General features: G+C 37.6%; 1 protein-coding gene across 2 annotated transcripts in view; it reads right to left on the reverse strand.

Annotated features, from left to right (window-relative positions):
• The window catches only part of PTPN4 (protein tyrosine phosphatase non-receptor type 4), a 194246-nt gene that overhangs the window by 64295 nt on the left and 104742 nt on the right, over positions 1-25209 (reverse strand). For both annotated transcript variants that reach the window (XM_040228963.1, XM_040228962.1), the window contains exons 11-12: positions 12435-12498; positions 8335-8507 (exon numbers count right to left, since the gene is read on the reverse strand). In XM_040228963.1, coding sequence (XP_040084897.1) covers positions 8335-8507; positions 12435-12498 — 237 coding nt within the window. The remainder of the gene's footprint in view (positions 1-8334; positions 8508-12434; positions 12499-25209) is intronic.

A 25209-nucleotide genomic window follows, 5' to 3' on the forward strand; every position in this document is an offset into this window, starting at 1 on the left:
TCCAAATTCCATCCCTCAGTCTTCATAATATTTCAACATTTTAAGTATGACAATAGTTCTAGTATTCCTGTGTACGTGCTAAGTCCTAAGTCACTTCAGTCGTGTCTGACTTTTTGCAACCCTATGAACTGTAGCCCGCCAGGTTCCTCTGTCCATGGCATTCTCCAGGCAAGAATTCTGGAGTGGGTTGCCCATGCCCTGCTCCAGGGGATCTTCTGACCCACAGATCGAACCTGCATCTCCTGTGACTCCTGCATTGCAGGCGAATTCTTTACCGCTGAGCCATCAGGGAAGCCCCTCTAGTATTCCTAACCACTGCTTGTTATGAGGGAGGGAAAAAGCATTTATCTAATGTGTATCCCTTAGGCATAGGACTGTGTCCAGACAAACATTTGTCCTGCTGCCATTCCTATATCATTTACAATACTATTAATCATTTCAGTGATTAAAAATATTCTGGATACGTCTTTTAAAGTTCTTAGGACTAGAAACATAAAACCTAACTTTTGTAACTATAGACATACATGGTTTACTCATACACTCATTTAATTCCATGTTAACTGAGCCGCCAGAGGCCTCAATCCTGTCCTTTCCTGCTCAGCTCAGCTCTTCGAGAGGCTGGAGGCTCCTCTGCAAGCTGGCTTTCTGTTAGGTTCTGGTTTTTTCTGGTTGGAGACCAGAAAGTGGAGCAAGTCAGAAGCTGGGGACTGTCAAATGCTGGAGGTGCTGGGATAGAACACACAAAGAAACAGAACCCTGTGGATGGCGCCGTCCCCACAAAGCAGCACCTCCCTGGCAGGTCCAGAACTGGCCTACTGTGCTCAACAGAGTAGCAGCAGGTCTAGATTTGTGGGCTCTATAGCCCAGGAGTGACACAAGCTTCTAATCCTTAGGCATTACCCATTCTTCTTGTTTGCTTCTCCAAAAGCCCCCTTCCCTTTTGGATTTTTCAGTCTTTCTAACACCTGTGTAACCAACTGCCATAATTAAGTTGTCTTTATTTGAAAAATCAAAAAGGCTTTCCATATTCCTGACTGATATGGTACTTTTCTGAAGAGGATTCAAATGGGACACCACTACTCAAAAGGCTTAATTAACAAATCAAATTTCATAATAAAAATATATAAAGATTAAATTAAAATATAAGGGAGAAATTGCTTATATATCATATAACCATAATATTATTCTATAAGGGTTTAGTATAATTAGAACACAGTGAAAAACTGTACCACAATCTAAGAACAAAAACTTCTGACAGTTAGATACTTGTCTTTAAAACAATGAGAAAATACCAGTTGGTGAAAGAATACAGGTTTATTTTACATGATGCAAGCAACATATACAAGCACAACAAAAAAGTAAACAGGTTTAGCCACTGCCATACCCCTAAGAAATAAACTCCATTCTAAGAGGACAAAAATCATTCTGAAACTCTGTACTTACATAGGAAAGGCTATAAATAAGGACATAATTCTATTACAATGTCACTATGTTATATACATCACAATAAAAATATTAAATGGATTGCCTTTCTTTTAATTCAAATCTAATTTCTGCAAACTTACTAGCTGTGTGACCTTGGGGGAGTTACTCAACCTCTCTGTGCTATAGTTTCCTCATCTGTGTACTGGGATACTATATGTTAGTGATGATCCTATACTGAGGATTAAGTGAATTAATCCATGTAGAATGATTAGAAGAGTGACTGAGTACTAGATAAATGATAGATACTGTTGTTGTTGTTGTCATTATTACTTTAGAAAGACAATAAAAATTTGGCCAAGTCAAAAAAAAATTTAAAGTAAAAAAATAAATAAATAAATAAATAAATAAAAGAAAGAAAAACGCTACCATTCATTATTTTTTTTAAAAAAGGAAAAGGAGAATAAAAAGGCCACGGAAAAGCTTAAAAACTTAGCATATTAACATTTAATTGTTAATATGCATTCTCATAGTTCACTAGTCCCTGCTTCCTCTTGCCTTCTTAGTTATATTATTGCTTGTACTTTGTCAAAGTTTACAACATATATTCTATTTTTGGGGGGTTTGCACTGGGTCTTTGTTGCTGCACACGGGCTTTCTCTAGCTGCGGTGAGCAAGGGCTATCTTCACTGTGGAGCACAGGCTGCTCAGTGTAGGGGTGTCTCTCATTGCGAAGCTCAGGCTCTAGGCCTGTGCACTTACAGCATGGGGCCTCAGTAGCTGCAGCTCATGGGCCCTGGAGCAAGGGCTCAGTAGCTGTGGTGCTTGGACTTTACTTGTTTGCAGCATGTGGAATCTTCCTGGACCAGAAATAGAAGGACACAGGTGTCCTCTGCACTGGCAGGTGGATTCTTATCCACTGTATCACCAAGGAAGTTCATAATATTTTAACACTATTCTATAGTTTTAATTTTCATAGCTGTTAAGGATTGGTTCCATATTTAAAGATTTAATCTTTATTCTTAATTAGCTCATCAAGGTTATTCTTAGTCATTTTGATTTCTCTTGGATGGCTTAAACTTACCATTAAAAAAATTTTTTTTTCAAAATGAGGTCAGACATGTTATATTCCCTGAGGTTTTATATATGTGATAATGCCTATCTACTGGTCCTTGTTCTGAATGGGAACCTGGTTAAGTTTAATATTTTCTGCTTACTTTTTTCCTTTAAGACTTGGTAGACAAAGGGTGGCCCATAAGCTACATATAAACTTGAAGCAAGGTTTTATTTAGCATTTATAATGTTTAAAAATATTTAATCTAAAGTGATAAACTTTTAACAAGACTAGTAAGGGATATGACAAATTATCAATAATAAGAATGAGAGAAATGACAGTAGTAGATTCTAGAGATACTGAAAATATAATAGAGAAATATTGCAACTTTTATGCCAAAATATTAAAGAAATTAGACAAAACAAATTCCTTGAAAAAACATGAACTGTCAAAGCTCACCTAGGAAGAAAGAGAAAACCTGAACTGCTTCATTTGTGTTAAAGAAAAAATGTGCTGTTCTAAAGCCTCCTAAAAAAAAATCACACTTCTTCATTAGAAGAACAGAACAGGAAAATTCTATCAAATATTTAAAGGGAAATAATATTACTACAGAGACTCTTTTAGAAGACTGAAAATGAAGCAATACTTCCCAACTCATTCAACGATGCCAAAATTACCCCCACACCAAATCTGATAATATTACAAGAAAACTGAAGAGAAATATCCTTCATGGACATAGATGCAAACATTCTAAACTAAATGCAAGCAAACTGAATAAAATAATATATAAAAAGTATAACAGATCATAACTAAGTGGGATTTCTTTCAGAAATGTAGGGTTACTTTACCACTTGAAAAAACAATCAATGTAATTCAGCAAATAAATAAAATGAAATCCCATATGATCATTGTAATAGGTGCAGAAAAAGCTTTTGACAAAAGTTAACATCCAATCCTAATAAAAACTTACCACAAATGAGAAATAGAGGAACTTCCTTAATGTGCCTGATATACAGCATCTGTGAAAGCCCAAAACCAACAGCACACTTAAGAATGAAAGACTGAGTGTCCCCCACTAAGATAAGGAACAAGACACGATATCTGCTTTCACCACTTCTACTCAACACTATACTGGAGCAATCAGTAAAGAAAAAGAAATAAAAAAGATCACCACTACCCTGGTGGTCCAATGGTTAAGAATCACCTGCCAATGCAGGGGACACCTATTCAATCACTGGTCCAGAAAGGTTAAAACGGTGTGCCAAACCACTGAGCTCACATTCTAGAACCCACAAGTCACAACTACTGAGCCCATGTGCCACAACTACTGAAGCTTACATGCCCTAGAGCCTGGACTCTGCAACAAGAGAAGCCCAAGCACAACCAGAGAAAGTCTGCATGCAGCAATAAAGATCCAGCACAGCCAAAAACAAACCAAATGATTTGAAAAAAGATCAAAATAGAAAGGAAGAATTAAACTGTCTTTTTCCTCCAGGAAGAAAATCTGCTGGAAAAGAGTTTTTAAAAGCTCCTAGAAGACACAAGGTAAAGCAAAGTTTAAGAAAATGTAAGAGCAACATAAAAAAAATTGCATTTCTAACTGTGATGAACAATCTGAAATTAAAACAAAGTAAGACAATTTCTAATAGCATCAACAAAATGAAATAATTAAGTATACATTTGACAAAGATGTGAAAAACCTGTATACTGAAAACTATAAACAGAGGAATAAGATTTAAATAAAAAGATACCATGTTTTATGACTCTGAAAACTCAATACCATGTCAATTTTCCTGAAACTGATCTATAGTTTCAGCACAATTCCAGTTAGATTTCCAGAAGTTTTTTTTGTAGAAACTGATCAGCTAATTCTAAAATTCAGATGGAAACTCAACTTTTAAAAAGAACAAAGGTAGAAGACAAATACTACTGGATTTAAGATTGTTTAAGACCCATTTATTCTCTAGTTTTGCCAATATGGAGACACCCTCCTTGAAAAAGGCATTAAAATCCTTCCATTCACTTAAACACCCTGTGCTGAAAACACTGTGTTTCAAGGTTTTAACTATAAGACTCAAGTTCTCAGCACTAATTCTTAAGCCTCATCTAGATTTCTCCCCATGGGTCCGGGGGAGATGATTCAAACACAGTGAAGAACATCTTAGGATTGTAGGCTGGGCTGGCCCAGAAGATTTTGCAGCTCCCTGACCACCTGGCTTGAGGATTTCAGGGTTTGGACCCCAAATGGGCTGTGGCCACCAGCAGTGGAACACCCCTGTCTTGGGCGCACTGGCCTGCCACCAACATAAATGGTACCCCAACTCCTCTTGTCCTCTTCACTACATATGCTGTGACCTGGAGTTTCTGGATTCCAGGCAATCTCCGGTTACACTTCTGTAAACACACCTGCTGCCTCAGCCCTGCTGATCCACACCAAGGAGGGAAAGACACACAGAACTGTTTTTCAACATAGCATCATTCCACACAAAATTATTTTCCTAAGCTTGCAGACTGTTTTTCATTGGAGCACATTCCCAAGGCTGTGACTTTCTCTGACTCTGCAGCACCACTGTGAGAAGGCTGGATGTGCATGTCCAGTGCTGTGTGAGTTGGGCAAGCCCCCCTGGCTCCACGCTGGTGCACTCTCCTGAGGAGCTGAGGACGGGGCCCTGGACTCCGCAGCAGGACCCCATCTTGGGTGGGAAACTCAGGACCGCAGAGTTCTGTCCTGAAGTGAGTCCTAGAGTGACAAAAGCCACATGCGCAGGACTACTCCACGGAGCAGCCGCACAGGACTGAGCTGGACCCACAGATGGGTCGTTGATGGCTGACCATTTTTGCCTATCTTCACAGACTAAGAGTCACTGTCCTTCCTTCCCTGCCCATAACTGTACCTGTTGCTGGCACACACAAGGCAACCTCGTGTTCTGGGACTAGCCAAGAACTGAGACCCTGGCAGGAGGCCCCTAGTTCACAGTAGTCAAACTCCCCATTGAACCACTGCTACCTCATGGAGTTCTCGATGCTTCAGAATTGGAAAAGGATGGAGAGCAGAGCAGTGTGCAGGCCCCTCTCCCAACTCCCGCGATACTCTGAGGGACACCAGAACCTCACCTCACTCGGCTCCCCAAGCACAGATGACCTCTGTGCCCACCTGTCCTATGGGCCCTGGCGCACCGCCAGCCACTGGCAGCCAGGATGGAGGTACAGGCGCAGGGCTCAATGCACAGCAGGCTCTGAGGGCACCCAGACCTGCCATGGTCCCCAACATTCCCTCTGCTGGGAAAGCTGGACTAAGACTTACTATTTAAAAAAGAGTCCATAAATATGTCCACACAAATATGGACTACACTGATTTTCAGCAAAGGTGCAAAGGCAATGCTGTGGAGAAAGAGTAACCTTTTCAACAAAAAAATGCTGGAACAACTGGATATCCATATACAAAAAGATAAACTTCAATCCATACTTCACACCATATACAAAAACTACTTTCAAATGGATCACAGACCTAAATATAAGAGTTTAAACTATTAAAATTCATAAGAAAACAGAGAAATAAATCTCTCTGTCGGTTAGGCAAAGATTTCTTAAGGATGACAAAAGAAAGATCTATGAAAGAAAAAACTGGTAAACTGAACTTACCAAACTTATATGCTTTTCAGAAAACTAGCCACATGAAAAGATACCAGGAGGCAGTGGTTTGAATGTGGTGGAACTGGAACTCTCAAACACTGCTAGCAGGTGCAAAAAATGATCCAAGTTCTTTGGAAAATGACCAACAATTTCTTAGAAAGTTAAACACACATCTACTATATGATCTGGTCATTCCACTCCTTGGGAACTTAAAGCAAATGTCCATACACATCCTTCCACACTAATGTCCACAGCAGCTTTATTCCTAACAGTCCAAGCTCAAAAGCAATCCAAATGGAGAAACAGTCTGTCTGATATCCACAATTAAGTGAATGGATAAACAAATTATGTTATACCTACACATGGAATACTACCCTACAATAAAAAGAAATGAACTATCAATCCAGGCAACAAAATGGATCAATTTCAGAATAACTATGCTGAGAAAAAGAGCATATAACAAACAGAATATTTTACATGTGTGCTTCAATTTATATAAAATCCTAGAAAATGTAAACTGATATTTAGGTACAGAAAACATACCAGTGGCTACACAGAGACAAAGAGAGGTAGGAGAAAGGGCGTTTCAAAGAGTATGAGGAAAATACCAGGGTGGATATACTTACTGTCTTAATTGTGGTGTGGGTTCAAGGATGTATATACAAAAAAAAAAAAAAAAAGGATGTATATACATTATATATTCCAAACAAAAAATTTTGATCTTTAAAAATGATAGCTTATTGTATATCAATTATATCTTAATAAAGTTGTTTTAAAAATGTAAAATCTGCCAGGACTAGATCCACATTCCCCCAGGGGCAAGAACAGCCTGAACGGCAAGTGTTGCTCCCATGTGAACCAGTATTTTCTTCTTAAATTATATAGTTCTTGAGCTCATTTTTCAAAAAGAACTATTTAATTTACTATTTAGTACTTTAACTTCCATGATTAGAAATCTGCCTCCTCCTTTTTTGTTTTGTTTGGCTGCACCACGTGGCATGCGGCATCTTAGTTCCTTGACAAGGAATCGAACCTGTGTCTTCTGCAGTGGAAGCACAGAGCCTTAACCACTGGACCACCAGGGAAGTCCATTGAGCTTATTTTTTAAAATTAATATCCAGGTAAAAATTTCATCCTGTTTCAGGGATGATTTTCTCCCAAAGTGGTTTCCTTAACTGTCTTTTGTATCTAGTCATCATGATTAGATTTTGTTTTCTATGGTACAGTCAGGGTAAATTACTTTTCTTCTTTCATCTGAGTCTGGTTTAAATTATGGTTAAAGACTGGTTACTATTAATAATTTTTTTATTTCCTAAATGAAGTGGTATGTGTATATTTACTGTGTATATCATGTTTTCAAGAAGTGACGGAATAAAAAATTCTGCAAAAGTGTAGTTCTTGCATAACAAGCCTGGTGGTCTTTAGGTTAGGGATGCAGTTTCTTGAGGGAACGCCGTTATGGTCTGCACTGCTCTCTCATGGGGATCTCATCTGTCCCTACTAAGATTTAGCACCAATAGATAACACTGTTTGATTTTTCCTTGACTGTCACAACTGTTTCATACTCACTATCTAAATCTAATTACCTTTAAATTTACAAGTACCAATACCTTACTTTTCCCAATACGGCTTTTGGGATGGTGACAGAGAAGTCAATCATAACATCAAGCCACTTAAGAATGTTCTGTGCCTTTTTTGTGATTACAATTTCCTTAATTCTAGTTAACTGCTGATAATGAGTGTTTGGGCTATTGTTACTACTTATTTGGAGGAGGATGTATTTTTGATGGTATATCCTGTACTACACTACATGCTATGTTTTGTTTTTTCTGATTACAAATAGGGCAATTATAAATGCTTGAGGTTTATAATATAAATCTTTTCTGGGCCACACGTGAATATTTTCCTCGTCAAAAGGTTTTCTTGTAAATATTTAACAAAGATACAATGGAAATTATAACATGAGTAGGCTGTAAATAATATGGTTGATTTTCTTTAGAAAACAATGACCTGGAATTGTCAATGGAACAGGTTTCTTAAGTCTGTTTATATGTTGAGAACCTACGGAACTTTTTGCTGATATAAATAAAGGAGGGCACATTTCATGGAAATTTTGACTCAGTTGGCATGTATGAGTTAACAGATTCTCTGGTTCAATAAACTAGACCTTTATTTAAGAGGAGGAAAAATCAACAGTAAAGAATCAAAGCATAAGCAATACTTACCAGTACCGGAATTTTGAACCTAATGTAAAATAATGTGCAAAAAAATTCTTTTGAGGTGGAAGTGGTCTGTCCAAACGGAAGAATGTGTGATGTTCTACACACGCTTTCCATAAGTTTTTACATGCTCTGTAATTCACCATGTTAAATCCCAATAATGTTTCTCTAGATTCATGCTGTAATAAATGACAAAAGGCAGAGAATATCATGAAAATGTCAGAATCTAATGCTCCATTTATTTTTTTACAGATAAATATTCTAGTCCTATGAACACTAATCCTTCTTGTGTCTTTTCTGCTTATCCAATAAAGAAGCAGTAATATAAATAGGTGGCAAAATGTGGAGCTTATTTGGCAATGTTAGAACTCATAGGAACTTTTACTTTAGAGTACAGTTAGAAATAAATTTAGGGCTTCCCTTGTGGCTCAGCTGGTAAAGAATCCTCCTGCAATGCGAGAGACCTAGGTTTGATCCCTAGGTTGGGAAGATCCCCGGCAGAAGGGAAAGGCTACTCACTCCAGTATTATGGCCTGGAGAATTCCATGGACTGTATAGTCCATGGGGTCGCAAACAGTCAGACACGACTGAGCAACTTTCACAAATAAATTTAAAACTTGATATATACCTATTTTCAAAACTTAATAGCTATAAGCATTTCAAAATGTAATCCTTGCCCACAAATTAAACTTTAAGATACATCACCATACCTTTCAACAATATTTTTAAATTTATAAATCTGTCTAGATTGTAAATAAGTAAATAAAAACATTCAGTACTTCAGAACACTATTTTGAAACTCATTTTAAAAATAAGTAGCAACAGAATAGAAGCATTCCTTTAACTTTTTAAAAACTTTGGCACCAATTACTATTTAAGTAAACAGTTTTACTGAAATAATAAACTGTCTATAGCAAGGCAGACATGTCATAAATGTGGAGATCTGATTTTCAGTGACTGTAACCTTTGACCCTCCCATTAGCAGCACCTGTGAGTATCCCTCATCTTCCCTTTCTACCAGATCACCTCTATAAAGGTGACTACCCTTCTGACTTTATAACCACAGATTGGTTACGCTTGTTTTCAATTTTACATACATGGATGCATACATGTGTATCTTGACTTCTTTTGTTCATTATTATGTTTCTATATTCCTCCACTGTGAAGCAGTAATTGACTCATTTTCACTCTACACAGTATTCTACTGTATGAAGAGACCACAGTTCACTTATCCACTTACTGTTAACAGACAGTTACTGTTTCTAGCTTGGTGATGTAAAAATAGTGCTCCTATGTATATTCCCGTATTTTGTCTGATGCATGTAGGTGTGAATTTTTGTTGTTGGATCATAGATGTCACGTGCTCAATTCAGCTCAGTTCAGTTCTTCAGTCGTGTCCGACTCTTTGCGACCTCATGAATCGCAGCACACCAGGCCTCCCTGTCCATCACCAACTCCCGGAGTTCACTCAGACTCACGTCCATTGAGTCAGTGATGCCATCCAGTCATCTCATCCTCAGTCATCCCCTTCTCCTTCTGCCCCCAATCCCTCCCAGCATCAGAGTCTTCTCCAACGAGTCAACTCTTCTCATGAGGTGGCCAAAGTACTGGAGTTTCAGCTTCAGCATCATTCCTTCCAAAGAAATCCCAGGGTTGATCTCCTTCAGAATGGACTGGTTGGATCTCCTTACAGTCCAGCGGACTCTCAAGAGTCTTCTCCAGCACCACAGTTCAAAAGCATCAATTCTTTGGCACTCAGCCTTCTTCACAGTCCAACTCTCACATCCATACATGACCACAAGAAAAACCATAGCCTTGACTAGACGGACCTTAGTTGGCAAAGTAATGTCTCTGCTTTTGAATATGCTATCTAGGTTGGTCATAACTTTTCTTCCAAGGAGTAAGCGTCTTTTAATTTCATGGCTGCAATCACCATCTGCAGTGATTTTGGAGTCCCCCAAAAATAAAGTCTGACACTGTTTCCACTGTTTCCCCATCTATTTCCCATGAAGTGATGGGACCGGATACCATGATCTTTATTTTCTGAATGTTGAGCTTTAAGCCAACTTTTTCACTCTCCACTTTGAAAGTGAAAGTCATGTGCTCACCTCTAGTAGATACCAACCGTTTCCCAAGATGATTAGCTCAATATTCACTTCCCCTACAAGCAATGAATGCTCCACATACTCCCAAATCACTGGGTTCACCAATCTTTTCATCATACTATTCTGATGGCTGTGAGGAATTATCACATTCTGGTTATAATTTGTATTTCTCTGCTGTTTAACAAGGTTCATATTAATGGACGAGGAGGTATTTTCAGTTCTGTTCTCAATTCTGGAGTATCTGTTCAAGTCACTAATGTATTTCTGGATTGGCTTGGATATACAACCAAGGACATGGTGTGTGTGTTTATTATACACATATTCTATGCTATTTGCCATAGTTCTTAATTTTAACACAGTCTAAATTATCGATCTTCTCCTTTAATGGTTTTTTTCCTTCTACGTCCTGTTAAGGCAATCTTTGCCTATCAAAAGGTCATGAAGATTTTTTTCTGTAACTATAATATAGTAAAATGTCCATGTAAAAATATTAAATAATGATGCTAGAAAATATGTTAAAATATTACTTATTGATCATCAGAGAATTCTTAATTATGCTTAAGAGTTGCTTTGTATGTACTAACACTACCTCAGAGAATCGTTGTGAAGACTAAATGATATGAAAATAGTTAATACACATTATCAGGCATATAGTAAGATCTCCAGAAATGTTAGATACTATATTATTATTATTACAAATAACAACAGTACCACAGGAAGCAAAATGGAAAAATTGGCTTCGATATCAACTCCTACCAATATAATTATCAAAAGTAAAATGTCTGTTCTCCAGTTTCCAGACATGATTTAATATATTTTATTCCTCTAAACATTTATTGAAACATGTTCAACAGTGTTCATTAACAGCTTTAATCATAATAGCCACATTCAGAAATGGCAAAACTATCCATTAACATAATTAAGAATGAATAACTAATTGACAGGATATTCATTCAGTAGAATTCCAAATAGCAATGGAGGAAAATACTGCTCTGTGTAACAACACAGAGGAATCTCCCAATGCTAAGGGAAAGAAGGTAGACAAAAACATTCTGTATGATTTCATATTTTAAAAGTTCAAAACAGGACAAACAAATTAATGATGCTACAAATGAGAATAGTATTTACCTTTTGGGAGAGTTAATAACTGCTATTGCATCAGCTCTATTAGCAATAATACCAGCTTCTGAGGTGGCAGTAATGTTCTACATAATAAGATTATATATTATATACCTATCAAGCACTATACTTAATTTCCACCTGATTTATTTCAAAATCTCTCTTCAAAAAACTTCCATATTTTGTGAATATAAATGATAATGAATTATACTCAATAGATCAAGATCCTCTATAAAATGCATTTGATTCAAATACATTTTGCACACAAATAAACACCCTAAAACATGGGTTAATTTGTCAAGACTTCTAATAATGTCAGTCAAAGGATAAGGCTAATTTAATTCAATGAAATAGATAAAAACCATTTATAAGATGACACTCTTTACAATACTGTACTTTCTACGATAACGCAACATGTTGTGTTTATTGATAATATAAAAAAAGGACACCACCATTCTAACAAAGGCAGGAAATGTACTACACGTTCATGAACTACAAACAAAACTAAACACTCAGATTCCCTACAATGAAATGAACTTACATATAAAAGGAAGTGCTACAGATTTAGTTAACAAAAAGAAACATACAAAGAAAAAGGACATATAAATCCTCAGTTACTGACCTTATGAATAGAATACGGGGACTGACAATGAATATCACAACTGAAATTAGTTTTTATGTTCAAGAGACAGCAGAACAGCTATCTAGAATAACCTCAGATCAGAACCACAGAAACATTGGAGAAATACTTTGTCACAAACTATAAATTAACTTCCTTGGCAGTTATTAACAGTATTAATAAAACTTTTATTTACACTAAAAGTTCTGTAATGAATATTTATTTCTTTATAAACAATTTATATTAATAAGAACAATACTCACCAATTCTTTTCTTAACTGAATAAAAAACTGTTTGCATTTAAAAGAAATTTTCACAATTTTCAACCTGGATAAAAAGAGAATTAATTGAAGTATTTAAAATATTGAACAAAGATAAAAGTATCAACCAAAGAGTAGTTAAAAATAATCTTTTAATTGCTTGTTTAGTAATATCCATTTAACTATATGTACATATACACCAAAGAATATATATACATATATATATTAAAAAATCAAAAGTTTTTGGTTTGTCATGAAAAAATAATTAGAATTTATACAGTGAGTTGAGCTGTTTTACTAGAACATTTATTTACTGAGAACTTATCCATTTTTCAATTTTGTATCCGAAATTTACATAAAACACATATTATAAGTTAAAAATTCAAGAATACCAAAAATATAGTTTATTTATTCTTTAAAACTTCAAGTAGTTTCCTTGTTCTACATGCAAAGAGCTTAGAAATCACCACTACATCCTAGCAACAAGTAAAAAGCTCAAAAGGCTTAAACATCATCAATTCTTCTTGGATCCAAAAGAGAAGAGCATAGAGCAAACTCTACTTCCAAGATTTGAGAGATGAACAGCTGAGTACAGGGAATCAAGAGCTTCCCAGGGAAGAGAATTGGGAGCAGAAACCGCTAGAGGAAGCAGTGCCAGGGTAAGAAAACCTGAACTGTATTTCATGAATTGTTGAAACTACTGTTTGTCATGTTGGTTAACTATGAGAGTGAAAAACTCCAAGAGGACCCAGTCATAGGGAGGCCCTCACAGAATTCTAAGATTTATCTCCAGAAGCTCAAACAAATTCCAACAGTAAATATCAGAGGAAAATACCCTCAGGTTTCCAACAGGGAAAGGGGAAAAGAAACCATGTTGAAACAGGCCAGAGCACTCTGCTCTTAACAAGGTCTGCATTTAGGGGAAACAAGTTAACAAGAGCCTTAAATGATCCAGGGAAAGAAAATACCCGATTTCAGTCCACTTTAGAAATCTTGCCCCATCCAAAGAGGGAGAAAAAATTGAGAAACACTTGTGAAGCTCACAATCCAGAGGTGGAGGCTCAAAAAAACACAAAGCTAATCACAGGACTACACCCACCACCACGCCCGGGCGCCCCCCCCACTCATCACTACATTCAGTTCAGTTCAGTTGCTCAGTTGTGTTCGACTCTTTGCGACCCCATGAATCGCAGCATGCCAGGCCTCCCTGTCCATTACCAACTCCCAGAGCTTACCCAAATTTATGCCCATCGAGTCAATGATGCCATCCAGCCATCTCATCCTCTGTCGTCCCTTTCTCCTCCTGCCCCCAATCCCTCCCAGCATCAGGGTCTTTTCCAATGAGTCAATTCTTTGCATGAGGTGGCCGAAGTATTGGAGTTTCAGCTTCAACATCAGTCCTTCCAATGAACACCCAGGACTGATCTCCTTTAGGATGGACTGGTTAGATCTCCTTGCAGTCCAAGGGACTCTCAAGAGTCTTCTCCAATACCATAGTTCAAAAGCATCAATTCTTCGGCACTCAGCTTTCTTCACAGTCCAACTCTCACGTTCATACATAACCACTGGAAAAACCATAGTCTTGACTAGACGGACCTTTGTTGGCAAAGTAATGTCTCTGCTTTTGAATATGCTATCTAGGTTGGCCATAACTTTCCTTGTAAGAGGTAAGCATCTTTTAATTTCATGGCTACATTACTAAGAGCCTATTTACAGCAGTTCCTTTTACCAAGGTTACCAACCAACCCTGAATATTCATTGGAAGGACTGATGCTGCAGCTCCAACACTTTGGCTATGCTATGTGAAGACCCAACTCATTGGGAAAGACCTTTGATGCTGGGAAAACTGAGGGCAGGAGGAGAAGGTGGTGACAGAGGATGCGATGGTTAGATGGCATCATCAACTCAAGGGACATGAGTTAAAGCAAACTCCAGGACATAGTGAAAGATAGGGAACCTGGAATGCTGCAGTTCACGGGGTGGCAAAGAATCAGATACAACTTAGTGACTGAACAACAATCTTTTACCAGGATATCAGATCGGCCCATCAAGAAAAAATTACAAGGGATACCAAAAGGCAAAAAAACAACATAAAGACACAGTATGTATCAGGACCAGATGTGAAAGGAGTGCTGGAATTATCATTCTGAGAGTTTAAAACAATTTAATTAACATGCTAAGAGCTCCAGTGGATAAAGTAGAGAGCAAGAAAAGACAGGCAATGTAAGCACAGAAATGAAAAGCATGAAAAAGGGTACCAAAATATAAAATTAATATTCAGAAACCGGCTCCACTTCTATACATTAACAACAAACTAACAGAAAGAGAAATTAAAACAATCCCATTTACTATCACAGTAAAGAGAATAAAATACCTGGGAATAAACCTACCTAAGAAAATGAAAGACATCTACTTGGAAAACTGAAACACACTGATGAGAAACACTGAAAATGATGTAAACAAATGGAAAGATACACCGTATTCTTAGATCCGAAGAATTATTATTGTTAAAATGACCATATTATCCAAAGCAATCTACATATTCAAGGCAATCTCTATTCAAAATACCAATTTTTTCACAGAACTAGAACAAATAATTTCAAATTTTGTATAGAAACACAAAAGACTCTAAACAGCCAAACAATCTTGAGAAAGAAAAACAGCAGAAGGAATCATGCTCCCTGACTTCAAACTATACTACAAAGCTACAGAAATCAAAACAGTATGGTACTGGCACAAAAACAGACACAGAAATCAATGGAAGAGGATAGAAAGTCCAGAAATAAACTTAAGCATGCACCTATGGTCACGAATCTATGACAAAAGAACAAAGAATATACAATGAAGACAGTCTCTTCAATAAGTGGTGCTGGGAAAACTGGACAGCTATATGTTAAAAAATGAGGTTAGAAAATTCTCTAACACCAGATACAAAACTAAACTCAAAATGGATTAAAGACTTAAATATAAGACTGGATACCATAAAACTCCTAGAAGAAAACATAAGCAAATAGTCTTTGACATAAATCATAGCAACATTTTTTGAGAACTATATCCTAAAACAAATGAAATAAAAACAAACAAATGAGACCTAACTAAACTTAAAAGCTTAGGCATAGCAAAGGAAACCAACAACAAAAAGACAATCTACTGAATGAGAGAAAATATTTGCAAATGATATGACCAATAAGGGGTTAACATCTGACATATATAAACAGCTCATACAATTCAACATGAAAACAAAACAAAAATCAAACAACCCAAGTAAAAATTAGAACTGAATAGATGTGCTTCCAAAGAGGAAATGCAGATGGCCAACATGAATATGAAAATATGCTCAATACTGCTAATCATCAGAGAAATACAAATCAAAACCACAAAAAGATACCAGTTCACATCTGTCAGAATGGCTAGCATCAGAAAGACAATAAATGTTGGGTGAGAATGTGGCGAAAAGAGAGCTCGTGCATTGTTGATGGGAATGTCAATTAGTACAGCCACTTGTGGAAAACACTAAAACTACACCAACTAGTTAAGGGATATACAAATTAAAAGATGCAAAATATAACATTAAAAACATAATATGAAAGGGGAGGAGTATAAAAGATATTTTTCACAGAACTAGAACAAATAATCATCTAATTTGTATCGTACTACAAAAGACCCAAATATCCAAAGCAAACTTCAGTAACAATAAAGCCAGAGGTATCAGGCTCCCTGAGATCAGACTATATATTATAAAGCTACAGTAACCAAAACAGTCTGGCACTGGCACAGAAATAGATATAAATATCAGTGAAACAGAATAGAGGGCCCAGAAATAAACCCATGCTCACATGGCCACAACAAGGAAAGAAGGTACAATGGAGAAAAGATAGTCTTTTCAATAAATGGTGTTGGGAAAACTGGATGCTATGTGCAGAAAAATGAAACTGGACAACTTTGTCACACCATACACAAAAACAAATTCAAAAGGGATTAAAGATAAAAATGTTAATACCTGAAAACATAAAACACCAAGAAGAAAACACAGATAGTAACCTCTTTTGACATCAGTCTTACTAATATTTTTTGGATATGTCTCCTCAGGTAAGGGAAGCAAAAGCAAAAATAAACAATGGGACTGCATCAAATTAAAAGATTTTACACAATGAAGGAAACCAACAAAAAGAAAAGATAGCCCACCAAATGAGAGAAGATATTCGCAAATTATACACCCAGTAAGGGGTTGATATCTAAGTATACAAAAAACATACAACTCAATACAAAAAAATTTTGATTAAAAAAAATAGGCAGAAGACCGGAAGAGGCATTTTTACAAAGATATACACATGACCCACAGCGACATTAAAAGATGCTCAACATCACTATCAGAGAAGTGCAAACTACAATGAGATACCATCTCAGACCTGTCAGAATGGCTATTATTAAAATGACAAGGGATAACAAATGTTGATAAGGATGTGAAGAAAACTGCTTCTTAGAAGAAAAGCTATGACAAATCTAGACAGTGTATTAAAAAGCAAAGATATCACTTTGATGACAAAGGTGTGTATAATCAAGACTATGGTCTTTCCAGTAGTCATGTACGGATGTGAGAGCTGGACCATAAAGAAAGCAGAGCACTGAAGAACCAATGCTTTCAAACTGTGGAGCTGAACATGACTCTTAAAGAGTCCATTGGACAGCAAGGAGATCAAGCCACTCAATCTTAAAGGAAATCAACCCTGAATACTCATTTGAAGGACTGATGCTGAAGCTGAAGCTCCAATATTTGGGCTACCTGATGTGAACAGCCAACTCATCAGAAGACTGCTGCTAGGAAAGATTGAGGGCAGGAGGAGAAGGGGGAGACAGAGGATGAGATGGTTAGATGGCATCACCGATTCAATGGACATGAACTTGGGCAAACTCCAGGAGATGGTGAGGGACAGGGATGCCCGGAGTGCTACAGTTCACGGGGTTGCAAAGAGTCAGACACAATTTGGCAACTGAACAACAATGTTCACTGCAGCACTATTTATAACAGCCAAGATACAGAAATAATCTAAATGTCCACTGATAATGAATGGATAAAGAAGATGTGATGTATGTGTGTAGATGTGTATGAATATTCAGTTCCGCTCAGTTCAGTCGGTCAGTCGTGTCTGACTCTTTGAGACCCCATGAACCTCAGCACACCAGGCCTCCCTGTCCATCACCAACTCACAAAGTCTACCCAAACTCATGTCCATCAAGTCAATGACACCATTCAACCATCTCATCCTGTCATCCCCTTCTCCCAACCTCATCTTTCTCAGCATCAGGGTCTTTTCAAATGGGTCAGTTCTTTGCATTACGTGGCCAAAGTATTGGAGTTTCAGCTTCAACATCAGTCCTTCCAATGAATACCCAGGACTGATCTTCTTTAGGATGGACTGGTTAGATCTCCTTGCAGTCCAAGGGACTCTCAAGAGTCTTCTCTAACACCACAGTTCAAAAGCATCATTACTCAGTCATAGAAAAGAAATCTTGTCATTGCGGCAACATGGATGGACCAGGAGGGTATTATGAAAATGAAATAACTAGAAAGAGAAAAACAAATACCTTATGATTTTATTTATATGTAGAATCTAAAAAATGAAAAAGTGACTCATAGATATAAACAGCAAATGAATGGCTGCCAAGGGGAAGCGTCGGTGCAGATAAAGACAAATATGTGAAAGGGATTAAGAGCACAAACTTCCAGGTATAAAATAAGTCACAGGAGTGTAATACACACAGAGGGAATACAGTCAAAAACACATAATAGTTTTATATAGTGACGGATGAACATTGAACTTATTGTAGTGATTGTTTCATAATGTATACAAAATGCTAAACAACGATGCTGTATACCTGAAACTAATGTTACGCTAATTATAACTCAATAAAAAAAAACTGTTGAAGCTTGTTTTATGGCTAACATATTGCTTCTTCTAATAAATAAGCTATGTATCTTTGAAAGGATTATGTATTTTGCTATTGCTAGGCACAGTACTGAAACAAGAGGGAAGGCGGCAGGGCACAACCTTTAAAAGAATGACACAGCCACAGGACATGACAAAAACTGGTTAGAACCAACTAGATCCAAGATGGTGGAAGATTTGATTTCCAGTGGATCTTGAGCCTCATTATTTGCTTACTGTAATGCATCTACATGACACACCTGAGCTTCCCACTGAACCTGACATTCAGTGCTAAAGAAACCACTTGCAATGTAGGAGACATGGGTTTGATCCCTGGGTCAGGAAGTTCCCTGGAAAAGGAAATGGCAACACACTCCAGTACTCTTGCCTGAAAAATCCCATCTTCCCAGCTTATTATTATTTGGCAGTTTACTTGCATGAACTCTGCACCCCAATCTTCAGTTTATGTTTCTGCTATTGCTCTTCAGGAAGGCACAGCCCTGGGTGTGTCCAAAGTAATACTGAAATGACAGTAGTATCAGTCACCCCATCCTTTCAAAAACCACACCCAGCTGTGAACTTCTGTAACTGCCAACACACTGCTCTATTATTTTCAACAGGGCCCTATGTCATGAATTCCTTTAGAAACTAATTCAATTCAAATTGTGGCCATTCTGAAGGAACAGTTTCTGTGGTAAGCATTTGAGGCTTTCTCTTCTACTGTCCTTGATTTTGTCTCCCCTTTTGCCTTTGGGTTTCCCAAGAGAGTCCTTCTTAATTGGTCTGAGCTTTATAGTTAAATTTTGAACTTTTGTTATTATACAAGAGCCCTGGTGATGTGGCAGTTAAGTCTGGGGTTGGGCAGATGCCAGTCTCTAATCCTGTGATCTGGTCTCAGTGGGTTAGTGGTCTGGGCCTCTTGGCTGCACCTTCAGTGCTCTGCAACTCACCCCTCCCGAGCTGAAACAAAAAGTAGAGAGGGCTTCCCTTCCTCCACCTCGGTTAGGCCCTGGTAACACCCATTTTGATTAAGTATAAATAGACTTCCTTAAGGACAGATCTTTGCTAATAAGAAAAGAAGGCTATGAGCATATTTCAAGCTACTTTCCTGCTCAACCCCTATACCCTGCCCTTCGATCACAAGCGGATTTTCTGTCAATCTTGGCACTGAGATCACTGGTAGCAAAGGGCCCTTCCTATAAGCAGGGCCTGAGGGAGTGTTTATCTGACAAGCTAGTCTCTGCTCTGTCTCCAGCAATTTGTCAACCACCCTTTATGTACTCCTGCCAGGTACTGCTGTAGCGGTGGTTTCTAGACCTGGTAAGCTGTCATTTCTTGTATTCATCTGTTTCTCCAGTTTTCAGAAATACAGTATGCCCTGTGTTTTCAATTCTCTGACAGATCTAAAAAAGCTGTTGATTTTAAGTTTTTTCAGTGTTTTTTTTCTTCTGAGAATACAAGTAACAAGTTGCAAAATCTTTACCTGCTAGACTGGGAACCACAACTGTCCCCTTCCCTTTTCGTTTTACTAATGATGTTTTTTTGATGAGCAATAATTTTAATGAAGTCTAATTTACAGAATCCAAGTAATTCCCAATCCAGTACTAAACATTTTAAAAGCATGAACTTGAACTGGATAATTTAGGGCTAACCATATATAGAAAGAAATGAGGAAGTATATTTATCACATGGAATGTAACTTTTCTACACATAACTCTACTTTTGAAAGAAGAGGTTAAGTAAGAAGCTTGTGTTTCAGAATCTGAAAGATTCAAGTTTAAGGTTCCACTCATATTTATCAAACTTATTAACCTTGGCCCAGTTAGCTTTTCTGGCATTTCTTATTCCTTATCCACAAAACAATGCTAAGGATATCCAAGTTGCAGGGTTATCAGGTACAGATAAAATGTATTAAAATCCATGAGTGATTTTCTTCCTTGCTTTAACCTCCTTCGAAAGGACTTAGGCCAGCCCACTGCGGCCCCCAGGACTGTTGTAGTCAGTGACCCTGACCCTGTGGCAGGCCACTATCGACCTACACCTCCACTGGAGACTCCTGGACACTGATCGGCAAGTCTGGCTCAGTCTCTTGTGGGGGTCACAGAAAAACATCTCTCTCTGTTTCATGGACCACACTAAAGCCTTTGACTGTGTGGATCATAACAAACTGGAGAAAACTCTTCAAGAGATGGGAATATCTGACTATCTTACCTGTCTCCTGAGAAACCTGTATGTGGGTCAAGAAGCAGTTAGAACCCTGTATGGAACAACTGACTGGTTCAGAACTGAGAAAGGAGTACGAAAACACTGTTTGTTGTTACCCTGTTTATTTAACTTATACATTGAGCACATCATGAGAAATGCCAGAATGGATGAGTTACAAGATGGTATCAAGATTAGCAGGAAAAAAACATCAACAACCTCAGATATGCAGATGATACCCCCATCTAATGGCAGAAAGCAAAGAGAAACTAAAGAACCTCTTGATGAGGGTGAAGGAGGAGAATGAAAAAGCTGACTTAAAACTAAATATTAAAGAAAGATCACAGCATCCAGTCCCATCACTTCATGGAAAATAAAAGGGGAAAAGGTGGAAGCAGTGATAGATTTCCTCTTCTGGGGCTCTAAAATCACTGCAGATGTTTACTGCAGCCATGAAATCAGCAGATGATTGCATCTTGGCAGGAAAGCTATGACAAACCTAGACAGTGTGTTGAAAAACAAAGACATCGTTTTGCCAACAAGGGCTGTATAGTCAAGGCTACGGTCTTTCCAGTGGTCATATATGGTTGTGAGTGCCAGAATGAAAAGAAGGCAGTGACAAAGAACTGATGCCTTGGAACTGTGGTGCTAGAGAAGACTCTTGTGAGTCCCTTGGACCGTAAGAAGATCAAACCAGTCAATCTTAAAGTAAATCAACCCTGAATACTCATTCAAAGGACTGATGCTGAAGCTCCAATATTTTGGTCACCTGATGTGAAGAGTTGACTCACTGGAAAAGACCCTGATGCTGGGAAAGATTAAGGGCAGAAGGAGAAGGGGGCATCAGAGGATGAGATAGCTGGATGGCATCACTGATGCAATGGACATGAACTTGAGCAAATTCCGGGAGATGGTGAAGGACAGGGAGACCTGGTGTGCTGAGGTCTATGGAGTCACAGAGTCGGACATGACTGAGCAACTGCACAACAGCAGATGGAACGTACAACATCCTTCAAACTCTGAATCCAATTTCTCTTCTAAGCAATATCATCTTAAAATCTTACTCCCTTGCTTTGTCCTCAGTGAATATAACTAAAAAAAAAAAAAAACAAAAAAAATCAGGGGCTTCCTTGGTGGCTCAGTGGTAAAGAATCCACTTGCCAATGCAGGAGATGTGGGTTTGATCCCTGATCCAGGAAGAACCCACAACCACAGAGCAACTGGGCCCAAGCACCAAAACTACTGAGTCTGTGCTCTAAAGCCTGTGAGCTGCAACTACTGAGCCCACACGTCACAACTAGTGAAGCCAATGTGCCTTAGAGCCTGGGCTCCGCAGCAAGAGAAGCCACTGAAACTAAAGAGTGGCCCCAGCTCTCTGCAACTAGAGAAAAGTCTGCAGAGCAACCAAGACCCAGCACAGCCAAATATAAATAAATAAAAACCAAACCACATATCTCATCATTTGAACTTGCCGCATCCTTTCTTACTATGAAAGAAAGAAAGTGAAGTTGCTCAGTCGTGTCCGACTCTTTGCGACCCCATGGACTGTAGCCCACCAGGCTCTTCCCTCCATGGGATTCTCCAAGCAAGAGTACTGGAGTGGGCTACCATTTCCTTCTCCAGGTTCTTACTACAAGGCCTCTACAAATGTTTGGTACCTTTACCCCAAATTCTGACTGAACCTTCCAGACACACATTCCTCTTCCATACTCCCTCTTCATTGAGGAAATTTCTATTCATCCTTTAAAAACCACCTCAAATATGGCAAAGGCCAACACAATATTGTAAAGCAATTATCCTCCAATTAAAACAAAACAAAACAAAAAAAAACACCTTAAATATCATGAAGACATTAAAATTTTCCCTGGTAAAATTATATCATTGGTACTTCCAAAGTAATTTGTCAAAAACTCTTCCAGAATCTTTATTTTATAATAATAAATATATATATATGCACACATTAAAGAATTTTGAAAATACAGAAAAATTTAGATTATCATTTTAACCCATATCATCTGAAAAGAATTTCTGATTTTGACATTTATATAATATGTAAAGTTAATAAAAAATGTTTAATTCTCTTCAGTAAATCAGAAAAACATTAAAATTGAAGATACACATTTACCATTATGAAAATAAACAATCATAACTGTTTTTTCTGAAACATTTAATTCACCAATCTTATGTTTTGTAATTAATTTTTATGGGCTCACTTTTAGGCAAGTACCATGTCTCAAGCTGTTTTGTACTTTCCTCTAACCATAACACAAGTTGAATTACACAGAAGAATTTAAAGATATGACATGAAATATTAAATGACGTTTGGCTTTCTTTTATGAACTTTAGAGAGGTATAATTTATATATAAAATGAAATATCCCAATTTTAAATGAACAATTCAATGGGTTTTGACAAATGTATTGAGTTGTATAAGGTCCGTACACCAAAATCACCATATAGCAATTTGCATCACCTGAAGATGTCCCCTTAGCATCCCTTTGCAGTCACTTTCCTCCCATTTTTAATCCCTGGCAACCAAGTGGTCTGTTGTCTCTATAATACGTGTTTTCTAGAATTTCATATAAATGGAAACAGAGTACGTCATCTTTTGCGTCAGGCTTCTTACACCTGACATCATGTTTTGAAGGCAGGGTCACCCATATTGTTTAGTGTGTCAAACAGTTCACCTCTTTCACTGCTAAACAGTATCCCACTGCATAGATATAATTTGTTTGTGCAGTCACCAACTGATGGACATTTAAATTCTGTTTTGTGCTATTATGAATAATATAGCTATAAACACAGTGTGCACATCTTTATATAAACTTACGTTTTCATTTCTCTTGGGCAAATATCTAGGAACAGAATTGCCAGATTAGACGGTTAATCTAAATTTAATCTTTAAGAAATGCCAGTTTTCCCAAGTTGGTCTATTACTCTGCATTCCCACCAGCAATATATGAGATTTCTAGGTGCTCTGCTTCCTTGCCATCACTTGGTGCTATCATTTTTTAAAATTTTTAAATATTTATTTATTTGGCTGCACCAGGTCTCAGTTGCAGCATGTGAACTCTTATTTGGGCATGTGGGATCTAGTTTCCTGAGCAGGTATCGAACTCAAGTCCACTGCACTGGGAACATGGAGTTCTAGCCACTGGACCACCAGGGAAGTCCCACTGTTGTTCTTTGTAATTGGAGCTATTCCAGTGGGTGCATGGAAATAGTCCACTGTGGTTTTAATTTGCATTTCACTGATGACTGAGCATTTTTTTATATTTATCTGCCATTTGTATAACTCCTTTGGTGGAAGTATCTATTCACAAATTTTGCCTATTCTTTTAAATTAAGTTAAAAAGTTAAAGGACCTAACTAAGAGTCTTTTACATTTTTTGGATAAGTCCTTTATCAAATATATACTTTACAAAAGACTGAGTTTTACCTTTTCATTTTGTTTAGAGTGTCCTCTGGAGAACAAAAATATTTAATTTTGAAGAGGTTCCCTGCATCAAACTTTTTATTTTATATTTAATTTTTTCCTAGATAGTGACCTACCAGGGAAATTTACGTTTCTTTTCTCAACATAATTGTGGTGATTTTCTAAAATAATAGCTTCTGTCAGTTATCATATTTCTATTAAGTGTTATATAAGTGACTAATTGCAAAAATCTATCAATAATAATCACAGATATTGAAAAGCCTGGCCATCTCATTTCAGAGATATATAAACAGATTGATCCAATATAATTCTTTTGTATTTATTTCTTCCTTAGAAACGGCTTGGGCTTGGCCTTAGGGCTTCCCTGGTGGCACAGACAGTAAAAAATCTGCCTGAAATGTAGGTTGGATCCCTGGGTGGAGAAGATTCTCGGGAGAAGGAAATGGCAACCCACTCCAATATCCTTGCCCAGAGAATCCATGGACAGAAGAGCCTGGTGGGCTATAGTCCATTGGCTTGCAAACAGCTGGACACAACTGAGCAACTAACTTTCCTCCTCTCTTCCCTTAGTGAAAAATCACTGTGTTTATTTTTTTAAAAACCTAAGATATTTATATGATATATGCACAAAAATCAATGTGGTTTTAACAATTTTCAGGCTATCCCCATAAGGGTAGTGGTAGATGCTACTTCTCTTTCTACCTCACTCTGGGATACTAAAGTGATGGTTGGTGAGTCAATGAACAGTAAGGACAAGGACAACATGCTAAGGGCAGTAGAGCAATGAGACAAAAGAAACATGAGCTTCAAACCACATGGAGTCACCATACTTTCCCAGCACCAATCTAAACCATGCCAGTGTTCCAACTAATAAACTAGCACCCATCAAATTCATTTAAATGAGGTACTTTATTCAATACTTTGTACAATGCTCCAATACTTTGGCCACCTGATGTGAAGAGCCAACTCACTGGAAAAGACCCTGACGCTGCAAAAGACTGAAGGCAAAAGGAGAAGGGGGTGGCAGAGGATGAGATAGTTGGACAGCATCACCAACTCAACGGACATGAGTTTGAGCAAACTCGGGGAGATAGTGAAGGACAGGGAAGCCTGGCACGATGCAGTTCATGGGATTACAAAGAGTCAGACATGACTTAGCAACTAAACAACAACAACTGTATCCAAAGCAACTGGCAAGGTGCAAGACACAGAGT

Source organism: Oryx dammah, unplaced genomic scaffold (assembly GCF_014754425.2).
Source record: "Oryx dammah isolate SB20612 unplaced genomic scaffold, SCBI_Odam_1.1 HiC_scaffold_27, whole genome shotgun sequence".
NCBI lineage: Eukaryota > Metazoa > Chordata > Mammalia > Artiodactyla > Bovidae > Oryx > Oryx dammah.